This window comes from Protopterus annectens, chromosome 4.part0, assembly GCF_019279795.1.
Source record: "Protopterus annectens isolate FY-2018-M chromosome 4.part0, PAN1.0, whole genome shotgun sequence".
Taxonomy (NCBI): domain Eukaryota; kingdom Metazoa; phylum Chordata; order Ceratodontiformes; family Protopteridae; genus Protopterus; species Protopterus annectens.
The window spans coordinates 233,981,612-234,008,924 of record NC_056733.1 but is presented as its reverse complement, the minus strand read 5'-3'; the positions used below and the strand labels follow the sequence as shown (position 1 = coordinate 234,008,924).

Genomic DNA, 27,313 nt, shown 5'->3' with positions numbered 1-27,313 from the left:
CCTATATTGAATAACTGTGTTTATAACCAATTGAATATGAATATTGAAAAGTTAAGTGTTTAATCTATAGACTGTCATTTTTGTGAGAACTTTTCCAATTCCTGTTCCCATGGAAAGGAATATTTAAAATTTTCAAATTGTATTTCATATACCATTGTATTTATCAGTAATGTACTTTTTCCTGTTTTTGAAGCTTAATAGATTTAATTTTGGAAGTTACAGTATTTTATTAGATGTTTTGTTTGTTCCATGTAAACCTTTTAAGGTGTTAAAAAATTGGCATTTGGACCTAGGAAGCAGTTTGGTGACATTGATAGGGAATTTAATATAACTTCATTAAATTTGAATTTATTAAATGTTTTCCATGAAATATAGCATACTAAAATCTGATGCTGTGATGATGAGCGATTGCCAGCCATGCCAGGAGGAGTAGGGCAGTAGATGTGTAACTTATGGCTGGAATTTTTTTAAAGAGTTGTATGTCATTTGTGTATCAAACTGTTTTGTATAGATGCTTGTTTTAAAATGCATTTTTCAAGCTGCGTTAGAAGTGTATCAAGTGTTTCCTGCTGGGCAGAAAAGAAATGTACATGCATTATTGTAACTGTTTAAATGTGTAAGTTTTAACAGAGGATACTGGAAGAGCAGAGGTTAATCTTAATCCACCTGACTGCAAAATATATCTGAAATTAAAGCCATAAATTTGTTATTACACTTGAAGGGAGCCGCGGTGTCTGTACTGGAGAATAGTTTTTAGCTCCTGTAGGAAGAGTGGAATGGTTTTATTTTATTGTTTCTCGATGCTGTTGTGTGTGTATTGTTGTAGGTACTAAAACCATGGCAGCTTCTAGTGAGGATGGATAGTGCAGGGAAACAGATGACCAGACGTGTGTGATATCATTCTGTAAGCCAGAAATTAGATATTGGGAGATTGCTTTCAGTATTCTGGATTGTGTCTTGGATCTAACAAGGACCACTCACCATCTTGTCTTGCTGTAATTCAGCAAGTAGGAACTGTAATTCTCCTGATCAGTCAGTTTCTGTATCTCTGAGTTTTCATCGGTGTTATTTCTAATATTTTGTGTGACTAACTCTGGTATTTACTCTAAGTAGGTCTTTAGTATTTTCATGTTATTTATTAAATATAAACTTCTTATTGTGGCTGGTCCTTCAGAGAAATACCTTTGAGAGTACTTGCATGTATTTTGGTGACAGCTGTGGCCACTCCTGAAGCATTGCTGTTTGGTGAGCATTACCATTTGTATTTAATTTCACCCACTATAATTGGGTACCCTTGCAAGAGCCTTGGGTAGCTGGCTTTGTGGTTGCAGTGATAACTGCCTTTATAGTCTGGGCAGAAGGGGGCACAGTTAGTAAACCTGTGACAGCCTTTCCCAGGTGTTTGTTTGTAAATCAAATCTGTGTGTTGGCTACTTGGAAGAGGAATGTGAAGCACTAGTTTCACAAAGAGATTGGTGGAGGACTTGGCTTGGACACTTGGCTGAGGACTTAACTCTTAAGCTGTGCCAGTGGGGAGTCTTACTGGGGACCTGAAGGGTGACAGAGAAATCAGGACTCCAGGCCTACTGTGCTCCCTGTGCGCTCTTTAGGGAAACTGTGCTTGATGCAAAGAGGTCTGCATCTGGAAATACGTAGTGTATTATTCATATTCCAAGTGTCCGCATCAATGGTGGTTCAGGCTCCTTGATTACTGGCCCAGAATGAGGATGTCACGGTTACAAGTTTCAGCAGACTTGGAATTGAACTTTTTGTTTTCGAAATTTTGTTAATTTATAAACTGAGTATTGTATTAATTACGTTAATGTTTAGCTACATATGTGTAGAGGTCAAACATCAATCTTTTGGAGCTCTTATATGTCCAGGGAATTCTGGGAGTCTCACCCCTCTTTAAAAATTAGGTGATTATTTTCTTTATCTGGAAAACCCACTATGGTAGTGTAGAGATGTTTTTCAAGGGAAGTATAATTTAGAGCAATATTAACAGCATTGATTCATCTTAGTAAAGATCTCCGGTTTATTTTGTAATTTTACCAAGAAATCATATTTTTCTCCTATAAATTGAATAGGTTTTATTTACCATACAAGAATAATCTTGAAATTCAAACTCCAGAAATTTAAATTTCCAAGACAATTAGAATGTTGGAATACAGGTCTAGTTAACTGTCATACAAAAACCTTTCTGATGCAGTATAATGTATCCAGTAGCATCTTGCTTTTATAATGTTCATAGGTTCATACTAGGCTATCTGCCCTAGGGCATTTATAAGCCTAGCCAGAGTATGTTTGGCTTTCGCCACCCATTTTAAATTAATTTTGCTATGCCCTTTTTCGAGGTTAGTATACTGTGCCTCTAACAGTGACACAGAAGTGATACCCGGGGTAAACCTACGATCTCCCATCCACTCCTCAAGATTCCTCTTGAAGAGAGTCAATGAGGGACTCTGCCTAACCTGGACTGGGATTTTATTCCAGAGTGAAGGGAGCCTCTGGGTTATGAATCTGTCCCTCCAGCTTGTCCTATTTATTTCAGTGCTGAGGTTCAAGTCTCTCGAGCGTGTAGCTCGATGGGATTTGGATTTTTTGAGGTGCAGCATGTCCCTTAATTCCGGTTTGGACATGGCTTTATACGTCAGGCACAGGTCGCCTCTGAGCAGGCGGTATGCCACTGAGTAGAGCTGGAGTTTCTTTAACCGGGCAGCATATGGCATCTGTTTGAGCCCTTTGATCCTCTTGGTAAGGTACTTTTGGGGTCTTTCCAGTTACTGCAGTTGTTTGGTAAGGTACATCCCAAAAGGGGCATTGTACTCTATTATGGGCCTGATGAGGGATGAGTAAAGAGGCACGATGACCTCCCCTAATCTAGATGTGAATCTCTTCATGATTAGGTGGGCTATATAAAATGTTTTTCTAACCACTTTGGCCACGTGGTTGTCAAATGAGAGATTGCTATCAGCTTGGATCCCCAGGTCCCTAATTACTTCTTCTGTACTTAATGGATTATCACCTATGTGGTAATTTGTGGGCTCTTTGTTTTTTCCAAAGGGGATGACTATACACTTTTTGGAGTTTAGCTTGAGGCCATGGGTCTGGCACCAGTTGTCTGTTCTATGAGGCCCTTTTGGAGGATGCTTGTGTCGGCTGGAGTGTCGATTATGGCGCCCAGTTTGCAGTCATCTGCGAACTTGGTCAGCCACAGTCCTTCTGTGTTGGCCTGTACCTCCGAGAAATGTATACCGAACAAGAGAGGTCCCAGGACTGAGCCTTGTGGGACGCCACTTGTAACTGGTTTGGAGTCTGACATGGCTCCAGCAATTCTAACCATGTGGGTTCTGTCCTTGAGCCAGTTTGCAACCCATCTAGTGACATAGGGGTTTATATTTAAGTTGGTGAGCTTATCTATAATGCCCGAGTGGGGTATTATATCGAAAGCTTTTGCGAGGTCCAGGTATGCTGTGCAGACCACCTTCCCTTCGTCAATGGCCTTGGTGACTGTTTCAAAGAAGTCGACCAGGTTTAAGAGGCAGGATCTGCCCTTAACAAAGCCGAACTGGGTAGGATCCAGTGTCTGTAGGTCCCCAATATCTTTATTTATGAGGTCCATGATTATTCTTTCCATAGCTTTGCAGACCAAGCTAGTCAGGCTTATGGGGCGATAGTTTCCAGGGTCCGTTGAGGCACCACTTTGTGGAGAGGGACCACTGTTGTTGTACGCCACTCTTTGGGTACATATCCTGTAGTAAGGCTGAGATTGAACAGTAGTTTTATGTTTGGGTTTAGCTCTTCTTGGAGTTAATGCAGGACGCAGCCCAGGACACCGTCTGGTCCCATTGATGCTGTGTTTTTTGCTTTGGAGAGGGCGGCTCTTACCTGAGCATCTGCGATGTCGGGGGGGCAGCACTCTGCTGGGATAGATGTGTGCCCTTTTGGTGGGGAGGGGGGGAGAAGTTTGCTCTGAACCTGTCAGCTAGGATGTTGGCAATGTCTGTGGGTTCGGTGTATTTTTTGTCATTTTGGACTAATTCTGAGCATATCTGGGAATTCCCAGCCAGGTTCCTAACATAACTAAAGAAAGCCTTGTGATTATCCTTAGTGTCCTGTGCAGTTTTTCTCTCTAAGCTGGCCTTAGACGATTTTATGAGTGCCCTTAGTTTTTTGCTAATACTGATCAGAGATGCCTTCCCTTTTTGGGATTTTGCTCTATCATGTAGTAGCTTCCTCCTTCTATTGTATAGTTTGTTTATGGCTGGGGTCCACTAGACAGGACGTCTGCCTTTGGAGGATTGGGTCTTGGTTTTATTTTGGATTGCATGATCCATGCATTCCTGAAGGTGTTCATAGAATGCATTTATAAAGGATTCTGCGGTCTGGTCCGTATTTTCCACAGGCCCAGGGGCTTTGAAGGATTCCACCTCTGTTTCGAGGAGTGTGAAATTTGCTTTAGAGAAGTTTTTCACTGTGGTTTTCTGGGCAGAGGGTGGGGTCGGGATGTGAATATCCAGTGAGATCAGTTTATGGTCTGATCTTACCAGTGAGGGATACTCTTCTGGTCTGGAGCATAGAGTCCCCATGTTGGTGATGATCAGGTCCAGTATGTTTTCCCCTCTTGTGGGAGTAGTAACAAGTTGTTCCATAGCATTTGAGTTTATGAATTCTAGGAACCTTTGGGCTAGGGTGTTGGAGCTAGAGTAATGCTCCCAGTCTAGGTTTGGGTAGTTGAAGTCGCCCAATATAATGGTGTTTGGAGAGACCTTCATATTTTCCAGTGTTCTCAGGAAGGCCGAGTGGGGTTCCTGGGTTTGGGAGGGTTGTCTGTAGCAGGCTATAAACTGGAAGGCAGTTTTACCCACTGTTAGTTGCACATGGATAGTCTCTGATGCTTTGTGCTTTGCCACCAACCTGGAGGTGTGGTTATCTTTGAATATCGATACTCCTCCTCCTTTTGTGGTTCGGTTCAAGTTTTGGGGCCGAAAAGCATGGTATGAGGTATAACCTGGTAGTGCTGGGGTGCTCTCGGGAGCCCTGAACCAGGTTTCTGTTACTGCACAGATATCTATGTTCTCCATGCTAAGGAGAGTTTCAAGTGCGTGCATCTTGAGGTTTAGACTTCTGGCGTTGAGTAGCATTACTCTTAGTTTCTTATCCCTTGTGATACCTATGGAGGTGGGTTTGTCTTTTGAGCCTTGCCTAGCAAAGGCACTATGGGGGTAGCAAGAGCCTTTGCCAATATCCGAAAGCCCAGCGGTGACAGGTGTAAGCCATCCCTAGCGAAGCATCGTGGCTTGTCGAGCATGTCATCCCAGGCTGACAGGCATTGGATCCCCTTTGAATGACACCAACACTTAAGCCAGTTGTTGAAATTGATCATCTTGTCTTCATATTGTGGCATCATTCTTGGTGAGGGTAAGATGCTACTCAAGGTCAGGGTCATACCGGCCTGGGCTACATGCTCAGAGAGCTCCTCTGTCTCTTTTCATGTAGTCCAGGGAGGTAAGTCTCAGGTCATTCACACCAGCATGGACAATGACGGAGTCATATTTGTACTTGCCTTGGAGTGACCTGAGTGCTTGTGTTATGTGGCGGATCCTAGCACCCGACAGGCAGCTCACCGTGACCTTCTCCTTATTCAGCCTGGTGAGCGGGACGTCAGTGTGCCTGACTATAGTCACCTATTACAAGTGTATCAGGTGTGTTGTTTAGCCTTAAGGGCTGTGACTGTTCGGCACACTGGCTTTGTGAGCTATGTGTTGCACGTGTTTTGTTTTGGGGTAGCGGTTGCTTGGGTGTCTCCTTTGGAGGTCTCTGTTGCTTAGACAGATTTTTATTTAGAGCCTCCGAGTATGTTTTTGTGTGTTTGGTTTGTTGTCGTGGTAGGTCTATGTGAGACTGGAATTGTAGTGAGTGTGGTTTCCTTCTCCTCCTGACTTGTTACGCCAGTACTGAGTTGAGAGAGCTTAGCCTCCAGTTTGGCTATATGGTTGCATCTCTCACATGTGTTGGAATTTGTTGGGAGGAGGAGAGGGTTGTCTGTGTACATGAGGCAGTTGTAACATTGCCTCAAGATTCCCAGGTTCACCAGCTGGACCGGAGAGGAGATTGACAACTGACCTTTGGACATGCTGGAATAATATTGGGAATTCCTTTATAATTGAAAACAAGGGCCAATGGGGAGTGAGGGTGTAGTGCTTTTAATCTCATTACTTTGGATTTGGGTGTTACTGATGTTATGAACATTAGATCTGCATATGGGAATGTTACTTTCTTTAGTGTTAAAAGGAAGCTGACAAGTAACATGCTGGAATTTAAGGATTTGTGCTAAGTGTTGAAGGTAAGTGATAGTTTTGTTTAACCCCTGCTGTTATCCTGATCTTTGGTAACATTATTCCATTTTGTATATAGTTTCATAGGTATAAGCCTAGGTGTGTAATCTAACCCAGTTTTGTCCTTAATTATCAGAGATTGTATTAGGAGGTGGGTATATCAGTTGGGAAGTGTCTAGAGGTTATATTGGGTGGTATGTTTGTGTAGGCATTATTGCCTGCCTGTGTATCAGAGACATGGGGTCTAGACCTAGGATGAGTTCCAGATTTCTCCTCTATTCAAGGTTGCGCATGAGTAGGATTAGGGATAGACTCCACTTAACAAAGATGGGAAGCCTGTCCTAGAACATGGGGATCCTCCGAAACATCTCACCAACAGGTCGTGTCAAAAGCAAGATTTAAATCCTTGGATCTAGTGGTTCTGATACAGTTTTGTGGATATGCAAAAGGTCCATCAGAGCTGGATACTATGATGCCTAGTATTCCAGACATGTATTGCCTCTGAGTAACATGTAGGGGACAAAGTGGGGGGCTTTAAGGTGAGCCATATAGGACATCTTTGCATCCTGGCCTGTCCTGGTGAGGATCATTTGTGGGCATTCAGCTGTTGCACATGCCTTGTCCATGTCGAAGGGGGTAGTGTACTAGATAGTGAGTCTAATGAGGGACAAATAGTGGCACTGTGATTTCCTTAGACCCAGATGCCATGCCCTTACTTATAAGTTAAGTAATGTAGAATGATTTTCTTACTACCTTGGCCACACGTATGGATGATAATCTGGACTTTGACCAGTATGTTCCCTGAGTACCGGATCAACTCTTAGAGGTGTCTTATCGATGGAGTAATTAGCTTGGGTGTAAGTTTTCCAAAAAGAAACTAATACACTTCTTGTCATTGACTTTTAGTCCATGACTTTGCCACCAGTTATGTCTGTTAAGTTCGCTTGTTAGATGTTGGTGTCATTGAGGTGAGATTTGTGATCACTCCTACTTTGCAGTCTTCTGTGAACTTGGTTAGCCAAAGGCCCTTGACATTCTACTTTACATCTGAGTAGTAGATGCTCAATAGGAGTGGCCAAGGAATGGAGGCCTGAGGTACTCTGCTGGTTACTTGTCTCTTAGTAGAGGTGATATCGCCGTCCTGACTTCCTGGGGTAATGTCTTTGGCCCAGCTAGTAATCCAGCAAATTATGTAGGTGTTCATTTTAGTGAGTTTGTCTGCTATACCCAAGTGAGTGTTGTATTCTACTCCTTAACCAGGCTCTTATAGGTGGTATGCACCATTTTCCCTTCATCCATTGCCTTGCTGGCCTTCTCAAAGAAGTCCACCATGTTTGCTATGCATGACCTCCACTTGAGAAAGCCAAACTGGGTCAGTTTGTGTCTCAAGGTTGCCTTTCTTTGATCATTTCCACAATAATTCGTTCCATGGCTTACCTTATTAGACTTGTCAGAGTAATACATCTGTAGTTTCCAGGATCAGTTGATGGTCCAACCTTGTGAAGTGAGATACCCATTGCAATTGCCCTTTCTCGTGGTACAAAGCCCATTTTGAGACTGTAGTTGTAAAGTGACTCAAGTGGTCTTGATGGGTCATGTTTGAAGTTTTTTAGGAGGCATCCCAGAATACTGTTGGGGACGTTGAGGCTGTGTGTGTGCTTAGCAAGCGCCACCAGTACATGCCCCTTAATGTTTTGGAGGGGTTATACGAGCAGGTATTTCATGTGGTGTGAATGAGGGCTGAAGTTTGAGCCATTTATCAGCCAACAAATTTGCTATTTTACTCTGCTGTTAGAAATCTGGGTTACACAAACTTCGGAATGATTCACTGCAGTAAATTCATTTTTATCCTGTGCCCCAACACTTGCCTACTTCCTCACTTTATATGCTTTTCCAGTTTACTGCAATAATCCAGGAGTCATTTAGCTAGAAAGATTGGTGCAAACACCAGATATTTTATTGAAGATATTTTGAAATGGCTGCAGTATACCTCCTGATAAGAGGATTAGCTCTTTGAAGTTGTACCCCACAATTGTATAAAGGGGGGTTTGAAGGGAATACATTGTCTAAAAATCTACAACTAAAACAGTGTGGACTTTTGACCTTTAGTTTAAATTCTTTAGTCCTAATGTCTGCCTTCCTGAAGATTCATTTCTTGATGTTTGTTTTGCATATTTTTTATGTTTTTTTTTTTTTAAGTGCGTCTATACCTTTAGACCAAGTCTTTGGTAGTGGTTCACCTTCCCTATTTGACACACTACTATTATGGTAGCTGTATTTCTGGTGCATCTCCAATCTGGACCTGCGTTTTACATGTGGATCAGCCTTGTAAGCTGCTAGGACTGGAACAAACTGAGGTGAATGTCTGGCTTCCTCACATTTTACAAAGGAAGGGAATTTGTATACCTGCCTTTTTCAGCCTTTGGGGTTGAATGTACTACAGTGGGTGTACATGCAGTATTGCATGCACATGTTGCACAGCCTGTCATTTTTACTCCAACTTTAAGCTTGCTGTTGGAAGCTAGCAGTCCTGATGATGTTCTCTTCTCCATTATGGAATAATTTTCTCACAGGTGGTCATACTCAGCCTTGTTCTTCCTTTCAGGCATGCTAATCAAACTCCTGTGCCAAGTCACAGAAACATGTAATGTTTTCTCCCAACAGGCCAGCAGTAATTTCACAACAGGATTCTGTTGCATGTCTGCAGAAACCCAGGAAAACCGTGGTGATTTAAAGTTCTTTATATTGGTGCATAATGACAGAATAGGAGAACTTGGAGCTTTGGTAAAATGGTTGAGTGCATGCTACTTAAAAGGAATTGAATGCGGGTGTCTTCTGACTGTTCAACAAATAGCAACAGCTGAAAGCATTTACACATGGAATTTTTGTTTTCCAGGCCATCTTGAAGAGGAGCTTGAAGTCATCTTGTACAATTTTACCACTTATGAAACGAGATCACAGCAACAACCTAGAATTCTTTTTGTCAAATATTGGGAAGCTGTACCTGAATGGGTAAGGACAAGAGATGATTCTCCCTTTTTTTTAAAAAAAAAAAAAAACACTACACACTGGGGTCCAAACACACTTTTAACTTGCCCAGCTTGGGAGATCTTGGTCAAGACTTTGAGGAAAGCTGTTGTGCAAGCATAAATATCAACTCCAGTTTTTTGCCTCATTTTTGATTTGTTCCTCAGAATTGGTGGTTTTCTGGCAAATCATTCAGAACTGAAATCTGTAAATATTTGAGTTTCAAACTTCATATCTTTCAGAAAATACATGCCAGCACATAATCTGTTCTTGCAACTTTCTAGGTTAAGAGCAGTGTTTAACATGTCCCCATTTTGCCCCCCCCTGCCATTTATGGCTTTGCTCAGATTTCTTGCTTTGAGGTTGAAGGGTATATGTGCAAGTAGGGCTTAAAGTCAAGCTGAGGATTACAGGCTGAAACTTTAGTAGCCCATAGCCTTAACTCTGAATTATGCTGCCAAAAGTCCTGTTCAGAAGTAGTGTTTTCCGGAAGCTCTTTCAAATGGAGACAGTTTAGAAGACTACATATTGGCATGTTCCAAGCTTCTATAGTACGTTTTGTGCCAGTTTAGCTTTATGTAATTTAACTTGCATTACCTGAATGCTAACACACCCATAACTGTCTGTTGTGGATGGTAGAAGTGAGGACTGACTTAGTTGTGTAAGATGGAAAAGAAGGGGTGCAATTAGTGGTGTGCACATACTTAATTAGAATAGCAAAACTATGTGAGACACTGGACTGAAGGTATAATGCAGAAGTATGGAGAATCTACTTTTAATCTTTCATCTGGTACCGAAGCAGGTCTAATTATAGTGGTATGTGGCTAAACATGGGACAGTAAAGGCAGAAGTAATGGGAAATGAGACCCAAGAAATTCTGGACAGAAAGTTTCACTATTTGAACTGTAGGTTGGGGAAGTGTATAGAGATGGAGGGATTGAATAGGTTTTATTTGAGTAGTGGAGGTGAATGGAATTGACCTTTCATCTTTAAATCAGTGGAATAAGCAAGGGGAAAAGTCTGTTGTAGAAGCATGATGTGCTCTGACTCAGTACTGCATGAACCAAGCTTTGGGTGCTAGAGAATGTTCTGTACAAAGACTCCCTATCCATGTAAAGCAACATTCATCCATGTCCAAATTTAAGTGCATCTTGGATCTGTGGATGGGAAGCAGTAAATTTACCCCATGACTGCCCCTGTACTAATGGATAGACCCAGCTGCTAAGTGCTTTATCCAGTGCATGGGTCCCCGCAAATTATCTGTGTTGTAGTCCCAGTTATTTTCACTAGGGGTAATATATAATTATTGGCCATGGATGGGTAAAGTCAATCTTACACTAAATGGGATAGACTAATTCAAGCACCAAAAGGGAAATTGGCTAGACTTTAGCTAGCCTTGTACTTGCCTATGAGCCTTTGTAGAATTCTGAACACAGCAGCACAATTTGACCAATCTGTTATGCTTTGTTGTATTGATGGATGGGAATGAAGCTGGTTAGAGGGGGGGAGAAGGGTGGCAAAGTAGGAAACTGGTCCACAGGGACAAAAATGATTGACATAACTGTAGAGATACCAGGACTCGGGGGGCACACAGAATTTAGTTAAACCTGTCATTTTGGTTGGCTGTTGAACTTGGAATATCAGCTGTGTTGACCCTGCGGGACTGATTGTAGAACAGAGAAGAGATTTGATCGTGTTCTGTAGCCTCTTCCAAGTCCACATATTACAAAGTACACAGCTGTATCTGGAAAACACTGCAGCATTCAGAATTTAGCTGAAGAGTATGATAAGGTTAACACTGACTTTGGGTACAAGAATTAAATGCTAGATAAGAGTAAGTGCAATCTCAGCTGTTAGATGAAACCTGCAGGTGTGAGAGAAGGGTATTTTTGGAGCAGACCTGCACTGTTGTGGAAGTAGGGGACGCAATTCCTTAGATCACATTTACAGATCAGCAGGAGATATGGGACAAAATTCCTTCCATCAGATTTGCAGATACAACAGGAGAGTGCACTGCCTTTCGGTTCGAACTTGCAAAGTTGTTGTCTCCCTCTGTGCTGCTTCAAGATGAGGAACTGACAGGTGACACTTGTTTGATTATTGGCACATGTGCTAGATGTGATGAGGGTGGCAGTGAGCAGCTGCTGTTGGTTCGCCCATCCTGGGGAAGGTAAGAAATTCTTGCTTGCCAGTTGGGTGACAGCAAGGGGGAGCAGTAGGTGGTACATCTGCGAAGTACATGCCTACCAAATGTATGCTGCCAAGCAGCAGTAGTAGTTGTGTATTAAGTCCAGGGAGTAGCGTGTATGTGAAAGCGCACACACTTCCCCTTTGTAAGGGAGTAATCAGTGCTCAACAGAACTGTTGAGGGATGTAGGAGCTCCAGGGGTGAGGAAAGTTCACTCTGCCTGTCCCACTCTCTACCACCTGACTGCAGAATGAATGGGTTATTTGGCTCTCCTCCTTTGTAGGGGTGGAGACAGTTTATGGCTTCAACAGAAAAACAATGTAGTTTTTTGTTTTGGGTGGGGGGGGTCATAGGACCTTTGACCAGCCAAAGGCCCATTGCAGTCTGGGACTGGAGAGTTTGTAGAATTGCCTCACTACTTCTATGAGGAGGAACAAGTGGTGTAGTTGGGTGAAGGCAGAGGAGCCATTGGGTAAGTTGAACAGACTACTGAAAAGTGAAAATTTAAAACCAGCAAAGTTGTTGGAGTGCACTAACCACCTGTAGGGTCAAACCCAACAACAGGTTATAGCACATCTATGGCATAGAGAAACCCATAAATACTGCACAAGCAATCTATAGTAATTGCTTCAGTGCTTGAAATACTTGGTCTCTTCCCCACCAGGGTCAAGGAGTTGGTATTGGTCACTTACCCCCTCAGCCTAGATCTTCAACACTTGCTTGCAAAATGTTGCAGGTAGTTAAATTTGAGCTGTAACTAGGGACATTGATTTGGTTGTCAAGCCAAATCTCATGTAGTTCTCATTAGCACGTAAGTGGAGCACTCATACAGGGGGGAAGGGTATAGTAAGCCACTTCAGTGATGCATGTGTCCATGTCTGTCACAGAGGTGGGGTACAGGCATTCATTAAAAATGCTTTCATTTCTTGCATCACTTGGTGTGAGCAAGAGCACTGATTCCAACATCGCTGCTGGTCTCCTGTGATTGTCTGTACACTGGAAATTCTTTAATTGCAGGGGAACAGTTGGGTGGAGACTGATGAGGGAAACTGATCAGGGCACAGACATCTCCGTGGTTGGCTGGATTGCACCCTTCTATGGCTCTTGTGTGCAACTTGGGGATTCCCCAATGGCAGGGGAACAGTTAAGTGTAGGGGGAGAACTGATGGTCAGCAGAGGAAATCACCTGTGAAAGAAAACTCATAGCAAGAGGTGGGGTAAAAGCACAAACCATATAGGATCAAACCCACTGAGAGCTAGGAAAAAGCGAAAATTTTATATATTAAATGTGCATCGAGGCTGTTAACTGCCGAATCTTTTCTGCTGAGAAGAGGGAAGCTTCTTGGATCACAACTAGAAACATGGAAAGTAACAATCACTGTGGGATTAATCTTGCAGAGACCTAGGAGATCCCCTGGGTGCTGTATGGTCAAAGTATTTACTCTTTTTGATTAGTCCTCCAAACAGCTGAGAAATGCTTAGCTTTGCTGTAAAGATAAAATTATCTTTTATTGGCTTTAGGTGTGAAATTGAAAAGGTCTCTGTGGGAACTACACCAGTCCTGATTACAAGGCTGAAAATGCTGATGTACCAGCTATAAAACTGAAGTCATGGTGTCATCTTGGGGGTGGGATGACAAGACGAGTATTTGCTTTTAAACCAGCTGATTTTAACTGTCAATCTAAAATGTTATGTTCATGAATGTCCATTTTTAGTGCATGTTCACTTCATTGATTTCAGCTTTGATTTTTCTCCACAGAATAAATGTGAATTCAGACAAGCTGTACTGTCATGTTGAGTATCCTTATCCAGTTGGAACCCCACTTCTTTCCCCTTGTATGGTGTGGGACCACAGCCAAATGTGGGATGTACCAAAGGTGGAAGACTTTCCTTCTGGTTCCGGGGGCTCAAGTTCAGCTACTGTGTATAACATAGGTGAGTGAGTGTCTGAACCACCCAGAACAAAATGGACTGAATCGGCTGGATTTAGATAAACAAGGTTTTGTAATTGTAAATGAAATGCTGTTTGGGGGTAGTTAACTGTGGTAGTAGAAGCCACCCGGTGGTAGTTGAAGTTGACAATAAAATTAAAATTCTCTGAACTCTAGCACCTGCTCTGAAGAAAATGGATTTTGAGTTTGTGGCCTCCTGCATGAATAGCAAGTTGCCATGGCTGGGTGATGTCAAGAGTACTTCGAGTCAGGGCTGGAAATGCACTTGTTTATTGAAAAGGCTAGAGCAGTTATTCTAGGAAGTATTGTTTAATACAGTCTTCTGACCTGATATAGTGACTAGTAAACAGGCTGCTGGGAAATTTTGTCATTACAAACTGAAGGCCAGAAGACCATTACTAACCAGCTGGCTTAAGGTGTCCACCTCTTTTGGCCCTTTGATTGTACGTGTGTGACAGGGGGTCCCTAGTGCTTTGCTGCCATCCCTGGGAAGGATTTTCTCCACTGTAACCCAAGAGCATTTTGTTCCATTAGTAAAACATTAAAGTCAGTTTTTCTTGATTTAGTTATGTCTGAGTACAAAGCCTCTTTTCAGGTGATCCTCTGAGTAAAGCACTAGACGCCCTGCAGTCTGGTTGCTTTGCATAAAGTACACTGGGGACAGAGTACTGAAGTTAAACAAGTGATTATTACTAGATAGTGTTCAGTTCACTGCAGGAAAGCAATAATGTATTAGTGTAGGAGCACTGGATTTCACTGTTAGCATCACTATACGTTTATAGGCAAGTACTAGGCTAGCTGCCCTTGTAGGAAGTACAGCCCATTTTGAACCTCACATTGAAACAAGTCAGACATGTACTACAGTGATTATCATTATGGCTTAAAGGCAGATGAAAATATTGAAGTGATGGACTCTGTAATGTGAAGGGACTTACCTTTTTCGTATGGTATATTCTTTTGTCCTGTGTAGGTTGCACCTCTCACTTAAGCCACATGAGAGACTGGAATTTCATAAACACCATTGTTTGGGAATGGCCTGTTGTGTTGCCTTCACTTAAAGAGAACACACCAGTGCAGTACAAGGCAGCATATTAATTTTTTAGTTTGTTGTCTTGATGTCTGGCTGGAGTGCTGACATGCAGCCGTACCCTGAAGTGCTGGCAGGAGAGATGGACACACAATCTGTGCCAGGAACCAAACCAGATGAGAAATTGATTTGCGGAGACATGACTATTTGACTGCAGAACTGTCCCAGTCTGAAGAAAGCAGCACTACAGCACTTATGTTTATCATTTTCTAATGTTTCTGAGCAGTAGTGAAAGAGATTTTCTTAGCCTTCTGAGTGTAGTGCTGCTGTGTTTCCTACTCGCCTGAGGTCTGAACAGTGCTGCTGTAGTTTTATCAAGTTCTCTCCTGACAGCTGTGAGCAGTCCTTTTGAAGTTTTGTTCATCTGTTTTGCACCCTCTGGTCCTTGCCATTGACTTTGTGAGAAACCGCATTCTCCATTCACTTGGTGAGTTCAAGAGTCAGGCATTCCTGGGCTGAGCAAGAACTCCACAGGGCCATTCGTTCCCACCTGGGAATCTTAATCAGCCCTTCTGTTCCCCATCGAGAGTCGTGTGATGGAGAGCAAGCCATCTTGATTTGTTTTAGTGGCCAGCTATCTACCTTTTATAAGCAGTACCTTCCTATTTAACAATCAGCCTGCTGCTGTCTATGGAGGGGAAAGTGTACCTCCATATACTGGATTCTCCAAGACTTCACTACTGCTGAGCACCATGATAGTGTGCAGACTTAACTAGTTAGAACTCCACTGAGTAACATCTAGTGCTCCCACTAGGTGTCACCCTTTCAGCAAGACTGCAGAGAATCCAGTCATCCTCCTAATCCAGCTCCTATGTGCTTTAGTCAGTACTTGAACTTGGGTTTGCCAGCATAGTAAGGGCTTTATCTCACTATGCCATGGAGGCTCTTAACAGACTGCAATTTTGCAGAGCAGTGACTTGGGGGGGGGGGGGGGGCTGGAAAATACTTACTTTCTTTCTCAAATCTACAGGTCTGTTTTTTGCATGTCTGTCTCTTCATATTTTTGTATCTCTGATTCCCCAGAATCAAGGTTGGGTATCAGAAGACTATGGTGGCACCCTTTTGGCCCATACAGTATGGATATGTCCTGCAAAGCCTAGCAAAGCAGAGAAGTGCTGTCTCCAGTGGATGGGCCTAATGAAAAGCAAAGGGTACCTTTTGCATCCTAGCCTAGACTCACTAAGGCTGATAGCTTTGATTTTACCTTTAATCCCAGCTTACATGTATGTATTCTGAGGAAGTCTTAATGAGAGAGACTAGGAAACCTGACATATGGAAATCATACCCAGCAAAATGAGTCTCTGAAGGCTTTACAGAGACCCAAACACAGCACATGTGGTAATGGCCCTAGTTTAGTCTGACCTTTTCATATCTGGAGCATTTCTCCCCGGGCCTCCAATGAAAACAGGATCTGTGTAACCTAGTCGGACTTTCCCGGTCAACAAATGTTAAATAAAAAAAAAATAAAAAAATCTGTGCTTTCTTAAAGTTCATGCTTCTGCTATCTTAGCCTGTCTGGCCATTTAACCCCCTGTCCTTTCTGTAAGCCTTCTGCAAAACCGTTCTTTAATGGGGTTGTTTCTCAGACCTCTAAAAGGAAATTGCATGACCATGGATTTTCAGCTATTGTCTTGGAGATTATTTTTAGCCCCGCTTTGAACCAGTGGTTTCTGCTCCCCTGCAATTCTTACACTGGGCAATGCTATTCTTGGTGGTCACTTCTGCTAGAAGTATTTCAGAGCTGCAAGCTACACCAATCCCTCTATTATAATTAAAGTTGACAGATTTGTCCTTAGATCGACATTCATGTGTTTCTTCAGGCCTCAACAAGGAAGAAAAATCTCCTATATTCTTTGGATACTTGACTTGACATTTTACTTGCATAATGCCAAGGATTTCAGAAAGGCAGACTAGCTGTTTGTTTCTGGCAAAGGGTAATAAGCCAACCAACAAACTTTTTTAAATGACTTGCATATTTAATTTCTACTCGCTTTGCTTATGACAGAGCTATTGCTGGACGTAGCAAAGTCTCTTCTGCTAGAGTCACTGCAGCCACCATAGCATACCTCTGGGGATAGTCTTGTCTGTCCTAAGCAGTTACCTGGTCATTAGTCTACATATTCTCAAGGCACTGTTACTTGGAATTTGCCTCCAAGGCCTAAGTATGACTTGCCTTTGTCCTGCAAGGCTTAATATTCTTAATGTTTTCTCTTGACAGTTATCCTGTACATTATTGCTTTGGGAATCTAAGTGATAACTGCAGTGGTGAAACGTATGATCTGCATAGAGCAGTTGTGTTGGGAACTTGCCATAGTTGAAGTTATTAAATTATATTCATGGTTATAGTCCAGGTTCACCCCTTCTTTCTTCTATGTTCCTTGGGTTGGTGTGGGTAGCCATTTTATCCACCTTCACTTTCCTCTTCTCTCCCCAATGGGCACACTTCCCTTTTTGTTCCCATCATGCTTTTCCGAGAGGGGAAATGGAGACCTGTTGGGTGGTCCTGTGGCACAAGGGATTTCCCCCTCCTACTCAACTTGGCCTATGGTGCTGGGGTCTTGACACCTTGTTTTGCCAGGACAAGAAAGATCTGACAATGTCATTTGGCTCCCCTCTTTTACCATAGATCCCCTTGCAGTCGCAGTGGGAAGGAGTAAGCAGAAGCCTTGGGGAAAGGTGCAACTCGAAGTCAGGCTGGCTGCTTTGGCAGGGTATCCCAAAAGTGACTGCGACAGTGAACTTGTTCTGTCTCCATTAATGGTACAATCCCGACATGACTACACTTTTTTTTCCTTGGCACCTAAGCTATGGGAATTACTTCAGCAGTAAGGACTACAACAGTAGTGGTCTGTATGACTAGCATAATATAGTTGTGTAAAAACTTCTACTGGCAGATTTCACTATGTGGATGGCTAACTGGCACAGACAGGACCCAGGAAGTTAAAACTGGGGAGTCCACCTCTACAAAGAGACTAGTCACAAGTGAGTCCCTCAGGGATCAGTCCTTGGACCACTCCTTTTTGGAATTAACTTCTCTGATGTCAAGGCCAATGTCAGTCGTCTCTGGCTGACTAAATTTGCAGATCGCAAATTAGGAGCGGTCATTGAATCTTACACCGACATGCTCTACAGGAGAGGCTGATGCAAGCTGGTGTCCGAGCCATGGACTAAAACTAAATGCCAAGAAATGCACAGCAGTATCCTTTGGGAAGTCATCCATCCCTGGTAAGTATTATATTGACAACACACCCCTTAGATTTGACCCAGTAGTCAGGGACTTGGGGACACACAGTAATCTAGCCTTTAATCATCACGTGTCTACAGTGGTGAGGAAATCCATGCTCTGTTGTGCAACTTATAAATAAAGGTATGGCATACAAGTCCAAGGAAGTAATTGTTCCACTGTATTTGGCATTCATCCAACTGATCATTGAGTACATTGCCCCCTTTGGTATGTACTTAACCAGGCATATCCAACAAGTGAAACATCCACAGAGGTGCCTCACTAAAAATACAGGGTGTAAATAATGTATCCTGTGCAGACCACCTCAAGGCCCTATCCCAGTATGGTTTCCTACAGGCTTTTGAGGGGATATCTGTGACTGGCATACATGGCATTGTCAAACCTCACTCTGGATTTCCTGAATAGCCACAAAACAAACGGCACCAGATTTACTCATTCCAAAGACTTAAACCTCGCCTATGATATAAATAGGACCTGCTGGAGAGATAGATATGTATCCCAGAGACTACCCAGTCTGTGGAACAGGCTTCCCATCCATGTGAAGCAAAGTTCCTCCCTAACCCAGTCCAAGTGCAACTTGGACAATTGGATGGGAAACCAAAAAATCATCCCTGGTTTGGCACCTGTCTCTAATGGACACAGGTGACCTGTAAATGGTTTATCTCCCAGGCCCATGCTTATCAAGGGTAGCAGAACTTGTCAGATATTTGTGATGCATGTCTAGGCTTAAAAAGGCCCTTGTGGTCATTAGCTTAATAAACACCTATGAACCTATAAGTTACTTTTGCGGTACTGGTTCCCTCCCATCATCCCTTTTCTTTTTCTCTGGCATTCTGATCTTATGTGTAGTATCCTGGTCTCATGTGTTTACCCCTTTCTCCATCTCCAGTCTCATGGACTCTGGCCTGCACCTTGGTTCTATCTGGGAATAAGCTGCTGTTGTCCTGGACAAGAAAACTTTAGGTGGTGTGGAAAGATGCTGGCTTTGTATAGAGAACATTCTAACATCCCTAAGTGGTATACTTCCATCTAGCCTGGAGGGGCCAGGACACTGATCTCTGGAAGTTAGACCAGATGTCTGGCCTTACTGTGGCTGAGTATATCTGCAACAATGATGTAGTCAAGCATGTATTTACATGTAACGTCTTTCATGACTGCCCTTTTTTCATCTTATTGAGATGGCCAGTGAAGGTCTGAATGATAGTACTGCATGTTGCTGACCCACAGGAAGGGTATTGGTGCATCTGAACCTCAAGCCCCCAAGGCTTGCAGTGTTGGATCCTTTCAACCTAATAACTTAAGCATGATCTCTCTGATTAGGTTATTAGCATCCTGCAGGGTGCTAAAAGAATTCATACAATAAGACTGTATTTAGCCACTTGGAAAAGCTCTGTATGGTGCATTTCTAGGGTTGTATGCCCAAAGCAGGCCATTTTGAAAGGATCTTATTCTTAAGTTAAGGTTCATTTCTCTGCTTATGGAGTGAATGGTAATTTTTTTTAAAGAAAACTCGTGTATAAAGCATGAAAATGAAAAATGTTAGTTTTTCTTTTCTATTGTGTATGTGGTTTAAAATCTGAAGATTTAGGAAAGGAGTTTTCTGTCCTGAAGTATGTGACCAGTTCTGCTATAGCACAGGTGTTCAGAAATGCACTTTATCATACCAGTTTCTCTTTGAGAGTATGAAGCCACCCTTGTCAACCTGGTACATGCTGAAGCAGTTTTTACAGAGAATCTGAAGTTACCTTGGAAACTGGTCCACCTCCTTGGGGTAGTGTGAGTTGCAGTGTACAAGGACTTCCCTATATGCAGATCAACCATCAAGCAACTGCCTTGTCTGCCTGTTTGTTCCTGGATGGAGTGGGGTTTCTGGTGCTTATTAATTCTCCCTTTGGTAAGACCAACTGCCTGTTTTATTTCAGTCAGGGTAGTGCTAGCCAGAACATGTCTGACATTAGTCAGGGGATTTTTTATAGTGTGGTCCTAATCCTCCCACACAGTAGTAACGTGTGCACCTACATAACTTCTGGGTCCATCTGTCCCCTTCTGTTGGTGGTATTAATGCACAAACATAAGCTGCCTGAAAGGGTTACAATCACTGATTTCAGTAGTCAAACCCTTGCTTTCTGTGGCCTGTGGGTTGCTTCAAACATAGCATGTTGCCACCTCTGCCTTGGAGTAACACATCTATTAGCCAGGAGCTACCAGATCCTTCCCCAGGGTGTACAACGGCAGAAGCTTCACACCCAAGCCAGTAACCAGTTAGACTGTTGTCACCTGGGCCGCGGTTAGGGCTTTATCCTTCTGCATGCTAGACTGGATAAAGCTCAATTTCCATAAAGCTAGTGACAGACTTATGGCATTTTCTTTAGGCCCAGTATAGTTTCTAAGTTGACAGTTAACCACTTGCTTTTTCATTAACCGTCAAAATAAGATGGAATCTTGCACCTACTGGGCATCTGCCAGCAACTCTGTTCTGGCAGTGCAGTAGCTAAGAGTGTCTGGTAAATGAACAAGCTGATCATTTTCTTTGTGCCTGTCAAAGTAGGTAAATCTCGAAACAGACCCTTTCCATATGGTTGGATAACTGCATTGTGTGGAACAGTATTTTAAAAATACCGGTTGGAACATGCACTCTTCTCAGAGCAGCATCTGTAGCTGTTGCATTTTTCAAAAGTGACAACCCAAAGTATTTGAGAGGCAGCCACATGGGCTTCAGTCCAAGCTGTTTTCAAGCATTACAGTTTGCGCATCAAGCCATGAGCAGAACAGTCTTGGCCATTGCTGTTCTGCAGGACCTGCTTTACCCTCTACCCAAAATTCCTTATGCTTCAGTGCTTTTGCATTCATAAAGGAGTGCCAGTGTAATGGTGATTCCCTTGAGGGAACATAAAACAGCTTGGTGAGAAACTTTCTATAGCACATGCTCGGGTAGGACAAAACAGCTGCAATATATGATCCAATTCATCTTCCTACTAGCCTGTTTTTTTTGATATAAACATCCCTGTCCTTGGGGACACAGTACTGACACAGTACTGAAGAGTAGCTCCCTTTGGGGCACATCATTATCTCTGTAGTCTTTCATTTAGAGTCCCATGTCAGTATTCTAAGTTGCACCAAAAAGGAAGTGGTTATGCTGAGGCAGAGACCCTGAGGACAAAGTGCTTTACACACCTGTAGTTCAGAGCACTCTTCAGAAAGCTGCACTATGCTCTGTGTGACAGCCATGGTGGTACCACACTCGAAGGAAATGTTTGCAAAAGCTGTAGAAGTTGGACTAGAAGGTTTGGATGTTCTCCTTTTCGCAAATACTAAGGACAAGTCCTACCACTACAGTAGTGATCTCTTACTAGCACATCTACTGTTATGGTGAGTTACTTGCACATTAGTACTTGATCAGTCTCACCACATGCATGGAATCCAAAGTGTAGACTGTTCTTACTCGTCTACATGAATTGCATACATTTTTTTTTTTTGGTGGGGGGGGGCATACTGCACACAAAGATCTGCAAGGTTGCAATTGCAAATGCTGTAACTGAGTTTGTTGCTATGACACCTTCACCAAATATCATAACAAGCATATGGCAGACTTGCACGATTTTGTACATACCAGTTGCGTATGCCTCACCTCCCATAAACGTAAGTACATTTACTGGCACTGCATAATTCTGCAGACACGTACAAGACAGTGTTACTGCAGTCATATTACAATCGCAGGCACTGCATACTACTTGCATCTTTAGGAAATGCCACCCAATTTAGTTTGGATAAAATGTCTGCTGCATCTGGCTTCAACCTGTGGGACTTTTGAGTCTGAACTGTAAGACTTTTGAGTCTGACACAGACCAGTTCCTTCAGCCTTTGAACACACCAGGCTCTGCCTCCCTTACTCACAACTCCCCACTCCTCACCATAATTCCCAGATCTAATTTGCTGCCATTCCCGTCAGCAGCTCTATCTCTGCTTCGCTTGGTTATCCTTTGTGGAAACATGGCAGTGTTTTGGTGATGGGTTTTTGCTTCCCTTACCCTGTTTTCTAGTGTCTAGTTAGGATTGTATACATTAAGTGCATAGATAGGTATGTAGTTTGGTTTGTGAACTGTTTTGTCGTTTATAGGACTTACCGCCTTCTGATGGGATTGTTTTTTCTTTAGTTTAGCTATTGTGTTAAGATTTCTCTTGTTTTTGTTGGAATAGTCTTTATGTTGGTATAGTATGTTGCAGTTTTTCTGCGTCTGTTTCAGCTTTTTTACACTATGAACAAGGGTTTATGAGTGGCCTGCGAGCACTAGTTGACTTTGCAGGACATGCATGTTAAATGTTCTTGTCTCAGAGCATTGCACCTGGACTCTGGGTGTACTATCTGTTAAGGGTTCGGTCTAGGGTGATCAAAGAATGTCTGGCCTCAAGGAACTTCTCTCCTCCAGTCCTTCACCATCTGCTACTTCTCCCTTGGTTCCAAACGTCAGGTCCAAAAAGCACCTGCTGCAGGACTCCTAGTCTTCTAAGGGGGATCAGAAGAGATCCTACTCTTCTGTCCCCAGTCCTACCTCCTCAGGCTCACCAGACCAGAAGATCCCATGACTTTCAGGTCCCTAGGAGCTGATTTTCATTGGTGCGGTCCCTAGGAGCTGCTTTTTATTGGTGCTGACAGCCAGCAAGGCTCCATCTCAGACTTTCCTACTCTTTCTACTTAAAAGGGACCCTTTCTGGTAGGACATCTTCCCCCTTCTCACCCTCCACTCTGCCAGAACTGATGCCAGAGTCCTCTTCCTCACCCTGGTTCAAGTCTCCCCAGCTCGGATACAGCAGACCATCTTGTTCTCCTCTAAATGGCCCTCCAGCTCCTGTCGGTGGCATTCATCTAGTCTGTTTGTGGGCAGCATTAAAACTTCTTACTTGGAGCAGCTGAGGAGATCCGAGATCCTTTTTGCAGATGCAGTTGGACCTGATCACTTCAGATCTGGGTCAGTCCCAGGACCTTTTGGCTCAATCCATCTGGCTTCCTCCCTCGGCCCCTTCAGATCGGAGGTCTTCAGGCTCAGCTGCATTCTCACCTCCCTGGTTTGGATCTGATGACTTCATTGTCTTCAGCTCAGATTCATTCCTTGGTCACTTAGACTCTGGATACTTCAGGGCCATCGAGACCTTGGAACAGTGGTGGTAAAGTGGGAGTTTCCAGGTGGGGGTCAACAGTCCCTTCTTTGGGCTCATCTCTTCCGCTTTGGCCAGCTTGGCTCCAATTTCAGTCAACCTTTGGGCATTGGGACCCTCTGCCCCAAGAGGCCAGATTCCACCTCAACCTTCTTTTTAGAGAGGATGTCCTCTTCTCAGGGGAAGGGTTGGATTTCTCCCTGCCAGGGTCACTTCCCCTTTTGCTTCTGGGCCTATGACCAGTCATTCTGCTGCTGGACAGCCTACATTGGTGGGTCTCCATCCTGCCCCCTTAGTGGGGCTTCCAACCCCCTCCCCAGCTTCACCAGAGTGGGAGGTTTTGGAGAAGAGAAGGTGTAAGAAGAAACACATGAACTCCCTCTAGGTCAGTATCTTCAGTGAGAAACTTCTCCAGGAAGGATGGTTGTGTCCCCCAAGTCTCTGCAGGATGATACCTCTCTTGGTGAATTGACTGCTTTCCTAACAGAGGCTGGACCACCAACCCACCCCCCTTCAGAGGAGTCTGTATTTTTGGAGGCCTTTGGCGTAGGCCTGTCTATGCCTTGGTTTCCCCAGCTGGACCATCTGAGACCTAGTGTCTCAAATGTGGAAGGAACCTGACTAGGCAGAGCCTATCCCTAAGAAGCAGGATAAGAGTTTTGCTCCCCCAAGGACTGGGTTCATTGGAGTAAGGCTCCAGCTGTTGCTGTTGTGGTGAGGTCTGCCATCAACAAGATCTTTGAGGAGAGTTCCTCTGTCTAGCACCTGAATAGGAAGTCTCAGGCTTTGGATTGTTTTGAGAATCACTCCCGTACCTCTGCCGCTTATGTACACTGAGAGCACTTAATTATTGATAACACGACAATACTTCAACGTGACCTGGTGCCTGAAGGGTCGAGATGCAGCAGTCTCCAGAGACTCAGATGCTAGAGATGGTCATCTCTGCTTTCCATCACCAATGGTTCCATGAGGCTTATTTCAAATGCAGCTGATGGAGCATCCTGAGTATCTGGCATTGCCATGTGGTGCCATGCTTGGAAGCATTTGTACAACTCTGCAGATTGCTTCAAGGTGTCCATCATCCATATCCCATTTGATGGCTTTTTCTTGTTACGGCCAAAATGTAAAAATACTCTAGAGCAAGTAGTGAGCATGATGGGTAGACTGTCCATTTTAGGAGTGTGCTTCACCACCCCCTCAATGGACCCTTTTCAAAGAATCAGAAGGGGGAAAGTGCCTCTTTTCAAAAGTCTTTTCAGGATGCTCCTTCAGAGGGTTCCTCTCGAGGGCGGGGGTTATAATGGCTGATGCCCACAGGGAGGGTTTCCATGAGGCATTCTCTGGGCCCTTTCAGCAACCATGAAGGGTTTCCTATTTTACTTTGGATGCACTCTGATCATTCAGCTCTTCACCCAAAAGGATGTTGTGTATACATAGGTTACTGTTCCTTTTTCAGAAGTTCCAAACCTTCATCAAAAGCATCTCAGATGTTCCACCCCAACAGACTGCATGCAGCTGTACACAGATTGAGACATCCCAAGAGGTCACATCAGACCAAGGATCTGTAGTCTATTCCATAATCTTTTAATACCAAAAAAAAAAAAGCAAGGACATTAGGTCAATTTTTAGATTTAAGCAGACAATCCGTTTGAAGACTGCCAAGTTCTGGATGGTCATGGTGCTGTCATTCCTTTTCTGAGGAAGGCCGGTTTGTATGTGCATGATGGACCTTAAGGACACCTACCATCTTGTCAAGATATAGGTGCTCCAGGAGGTTTCTGTGCTTCTGACTGGGGGCCAGTCATTACCATTTCAGGGCCCTGCCATCACAGCCCCCCACCCCCTTGGTGTTTACCAAGTGCATGGCAGTGGCCACAGTCTGGTTCTGGTTGTAGGGATTCCAGGTCTGTCTTGTACCTGGACAATTGGCTCCTTACCATCCCCACAAGAGCATCTTTGATGATGGCCAGGGATACCTTACTCAAACTGTTTGACCACTTAATCATTACAGACAGTTACCCCAAGTCAAGCCTTCAGTCTGTTCACGTTTTAGATTTCATAGGTTCACTTGGGTACAGTTAAATTGCCAGGCTTCCGAATTAGTGATCAGCCTTCATGCTCAGGCCTAGTTGGTGCTTGCAACCTCCTAAGCCTGCAGCTCATGCAGTTATGAACTTCTAGGACATAAAGCAGTATCCATAGTGTTGGCTCATTTAGACAGATATTATATGAGGGCTGTGCAGTGGAGTCTGGCTGTACAGTGGTCTTTCCTATTACATCCCTAGTGTTTAACACCTTTGAGAGATGTATGTGAAGTCAAATTTGTTGGTGGTTGCATCTTGGTAACTAGTGGGAGACCGTTTTTTTTTAATTCCAGCTCCCTCTGCCATGTCACCATAGATGCTTCCCTGCTGGGGTGGGGCAGGTGCATTTTGTAGGGAAGATTGTTTAAGGGTTCTGGTCCGTTTTGTAGGGAAGATGGTTCAAGGTATCTGGTCTTCCACAGAAGCCCACATTTCACATCAGTGTTCTGGAGATGAGTGCGGTCCTCGTGTTGCAAACCTTTCATGAAGCTTTTCCCAAAGGTGTAATTTCAGTAGTGTGACAATGTCAGTTGTCTGGTATCCCAACAAACTGGGGGGACCCAGTAGTGTCCTCTGTCAAGGGGGCTTTAGGGTTTGGCAATGGACAGTTTCTTCTCAGCGGTTTCTGGTAGCAAAGCACATTCCAGGGAAATCCATCATTCTGGCTGGCAGCCTCTGCAGGAGCATTCTGCTTTCTCACAACTGACCCTTAAATCTGAGGGTTGCAGCTTGGCTTTTTTGATGCTGGGCACTCTGTGTAGTGACCGGTTTGTCTTCCTGTCCAGTGCCAAGTGCAGTAGCTATTGTGCTTAGTTCCTTCTCCAGGGCAATCTCCCAGGAACGTTCTGGTGTCTGCTTGGCCCCTGGGGCCTCTTTATGCTTATCCCCCAGTTACCCCAAAATTTTACCAGAGTTGCTGTGATCCTCCTAGCCCCCTTTTGACCTAGTTAGGTGTGGTTTCCCTTCATTTGGCCTCTTCTGAAGGCCCCCCCCCCCTTGGATACTGGATCCCATTCCAGGTCTCATTTCTCATCCAGCAGGTCTGGATACCCCTACCCTTCAGTTCTGCAAGTTAACCACATGTTTCTTCAGTTCCCTTGATGGCCAGAAATACCACATGGTTCTTTAGTTCCCTTGATGGCCAGTAATCCCAAGCTTTCACAGGCAGTAGTTCACATCCTTCCTTCATCTCAAAAACCGTCTACTAGAAAAGTATATTCTCGTAAAGGGAGAATGTTGGCACTATGGGAAGAATCTCTGCGACTATACCCTTGCTCTGCTGGTTCAGAATTCATGAATTTTCTTTGAGTTTTCAGTCAGGTTCCAGTTTTTCTACAGTTAGTGTGGTAGGTACCCATCTCTAATTTCCATGTTGGCAGAGATGATCTTCCTCTGGCATCCCTCAAGACTTCAGATTAATTCCTTAAAGGTACCTTTTTGCTCCATCCACCAGTTTGGAATCCATTTTCTCCCTAGGATTTGCCTTTTGTTTTGCAGGTGCCTGTAGGCCCTCCTTTTGAGCCTTCAGCTACTTCTGACTGGAAGCTGTTGTCTTAACTTTTTGGTGGCTGTACTTCAGCAAGGAGGGTCTGAGTTGCAAGCTCTTGAGTCTTCTTTGGTGTTCCATAAAGACAAGGTTTCTCTTTGTATGAAACCTTCCTTTCTGCCCAAGGGAGCTTCTGAGAATAACCTTAATAGTTCTGTTCATTTTTTTGTGTTCCCCGGTTTCTGTAACAAAGGAAAATACCTCTTGCATTGTTTGGATGTGCATAGGTAGTTGAGATTTTATTTGACCCATACCAAAGCTTTCAGAAAATCATGTCTAGTTTGTAGTCTCCTCAAAATCCAAGCTGGACTTGGATGTGTTTTAAAGTGACCTTTTCCACGTGGCTATCTGTATTGTGAAAGGCAAGACCTTTCTATACAAGCCTAAGGGTAATTCTACAAGGGCTGTGGCTACTTCTACAGCTTCCTTTTCTAGAGTATCATTGGATGAAATTTGTGCAGCTTCTGCTTGGATGGGTCACCACACTTTTGTTTCACATTATAAGCCCTGATATTCAGTGTAGATCCAGGGCTTTGGCTCCACTGTGTTGTGGAATATCCGTAGTACTTCCCAAGGAAGTTTTCATTTCTGGGGACTCTGTCCCACAGTTTGAAGCCAGAAGTAGAAGACTGCATCCTGATACAAAAGTTAGATACTTACCATAATGAAATATCTGTATTGTTGGTCTTCCTC

At 43.6% G+C, this 27,313-nt stretch overlaps 1 protein-coding gene across 1 annotated transcript in view; it reads left to right on the top strand.

The window, feature by feature from the left end:
- Window positions 1–27,313, top strand: part of FASN (fatty acid synthase) — a 1,281,817-nt gene that overhangs the window by 469,509 nt on the left and 784,995 nt on the right. Inside the window, exons 15-16 of the mRNA XM_044068230.1 lie at window positions 9,235–9,350; window positions 13,313–13,488. Of these exons, the coding sequence (XP_043924165.1) occupies window positions 9,235–9,350; window positions 13,313–13,488 (292 nt within the window). The remainder of the gene's footprint in view (window positions 1–9,234; window positions 9,351–13,312; window positions 13,489–27,313) is intronic.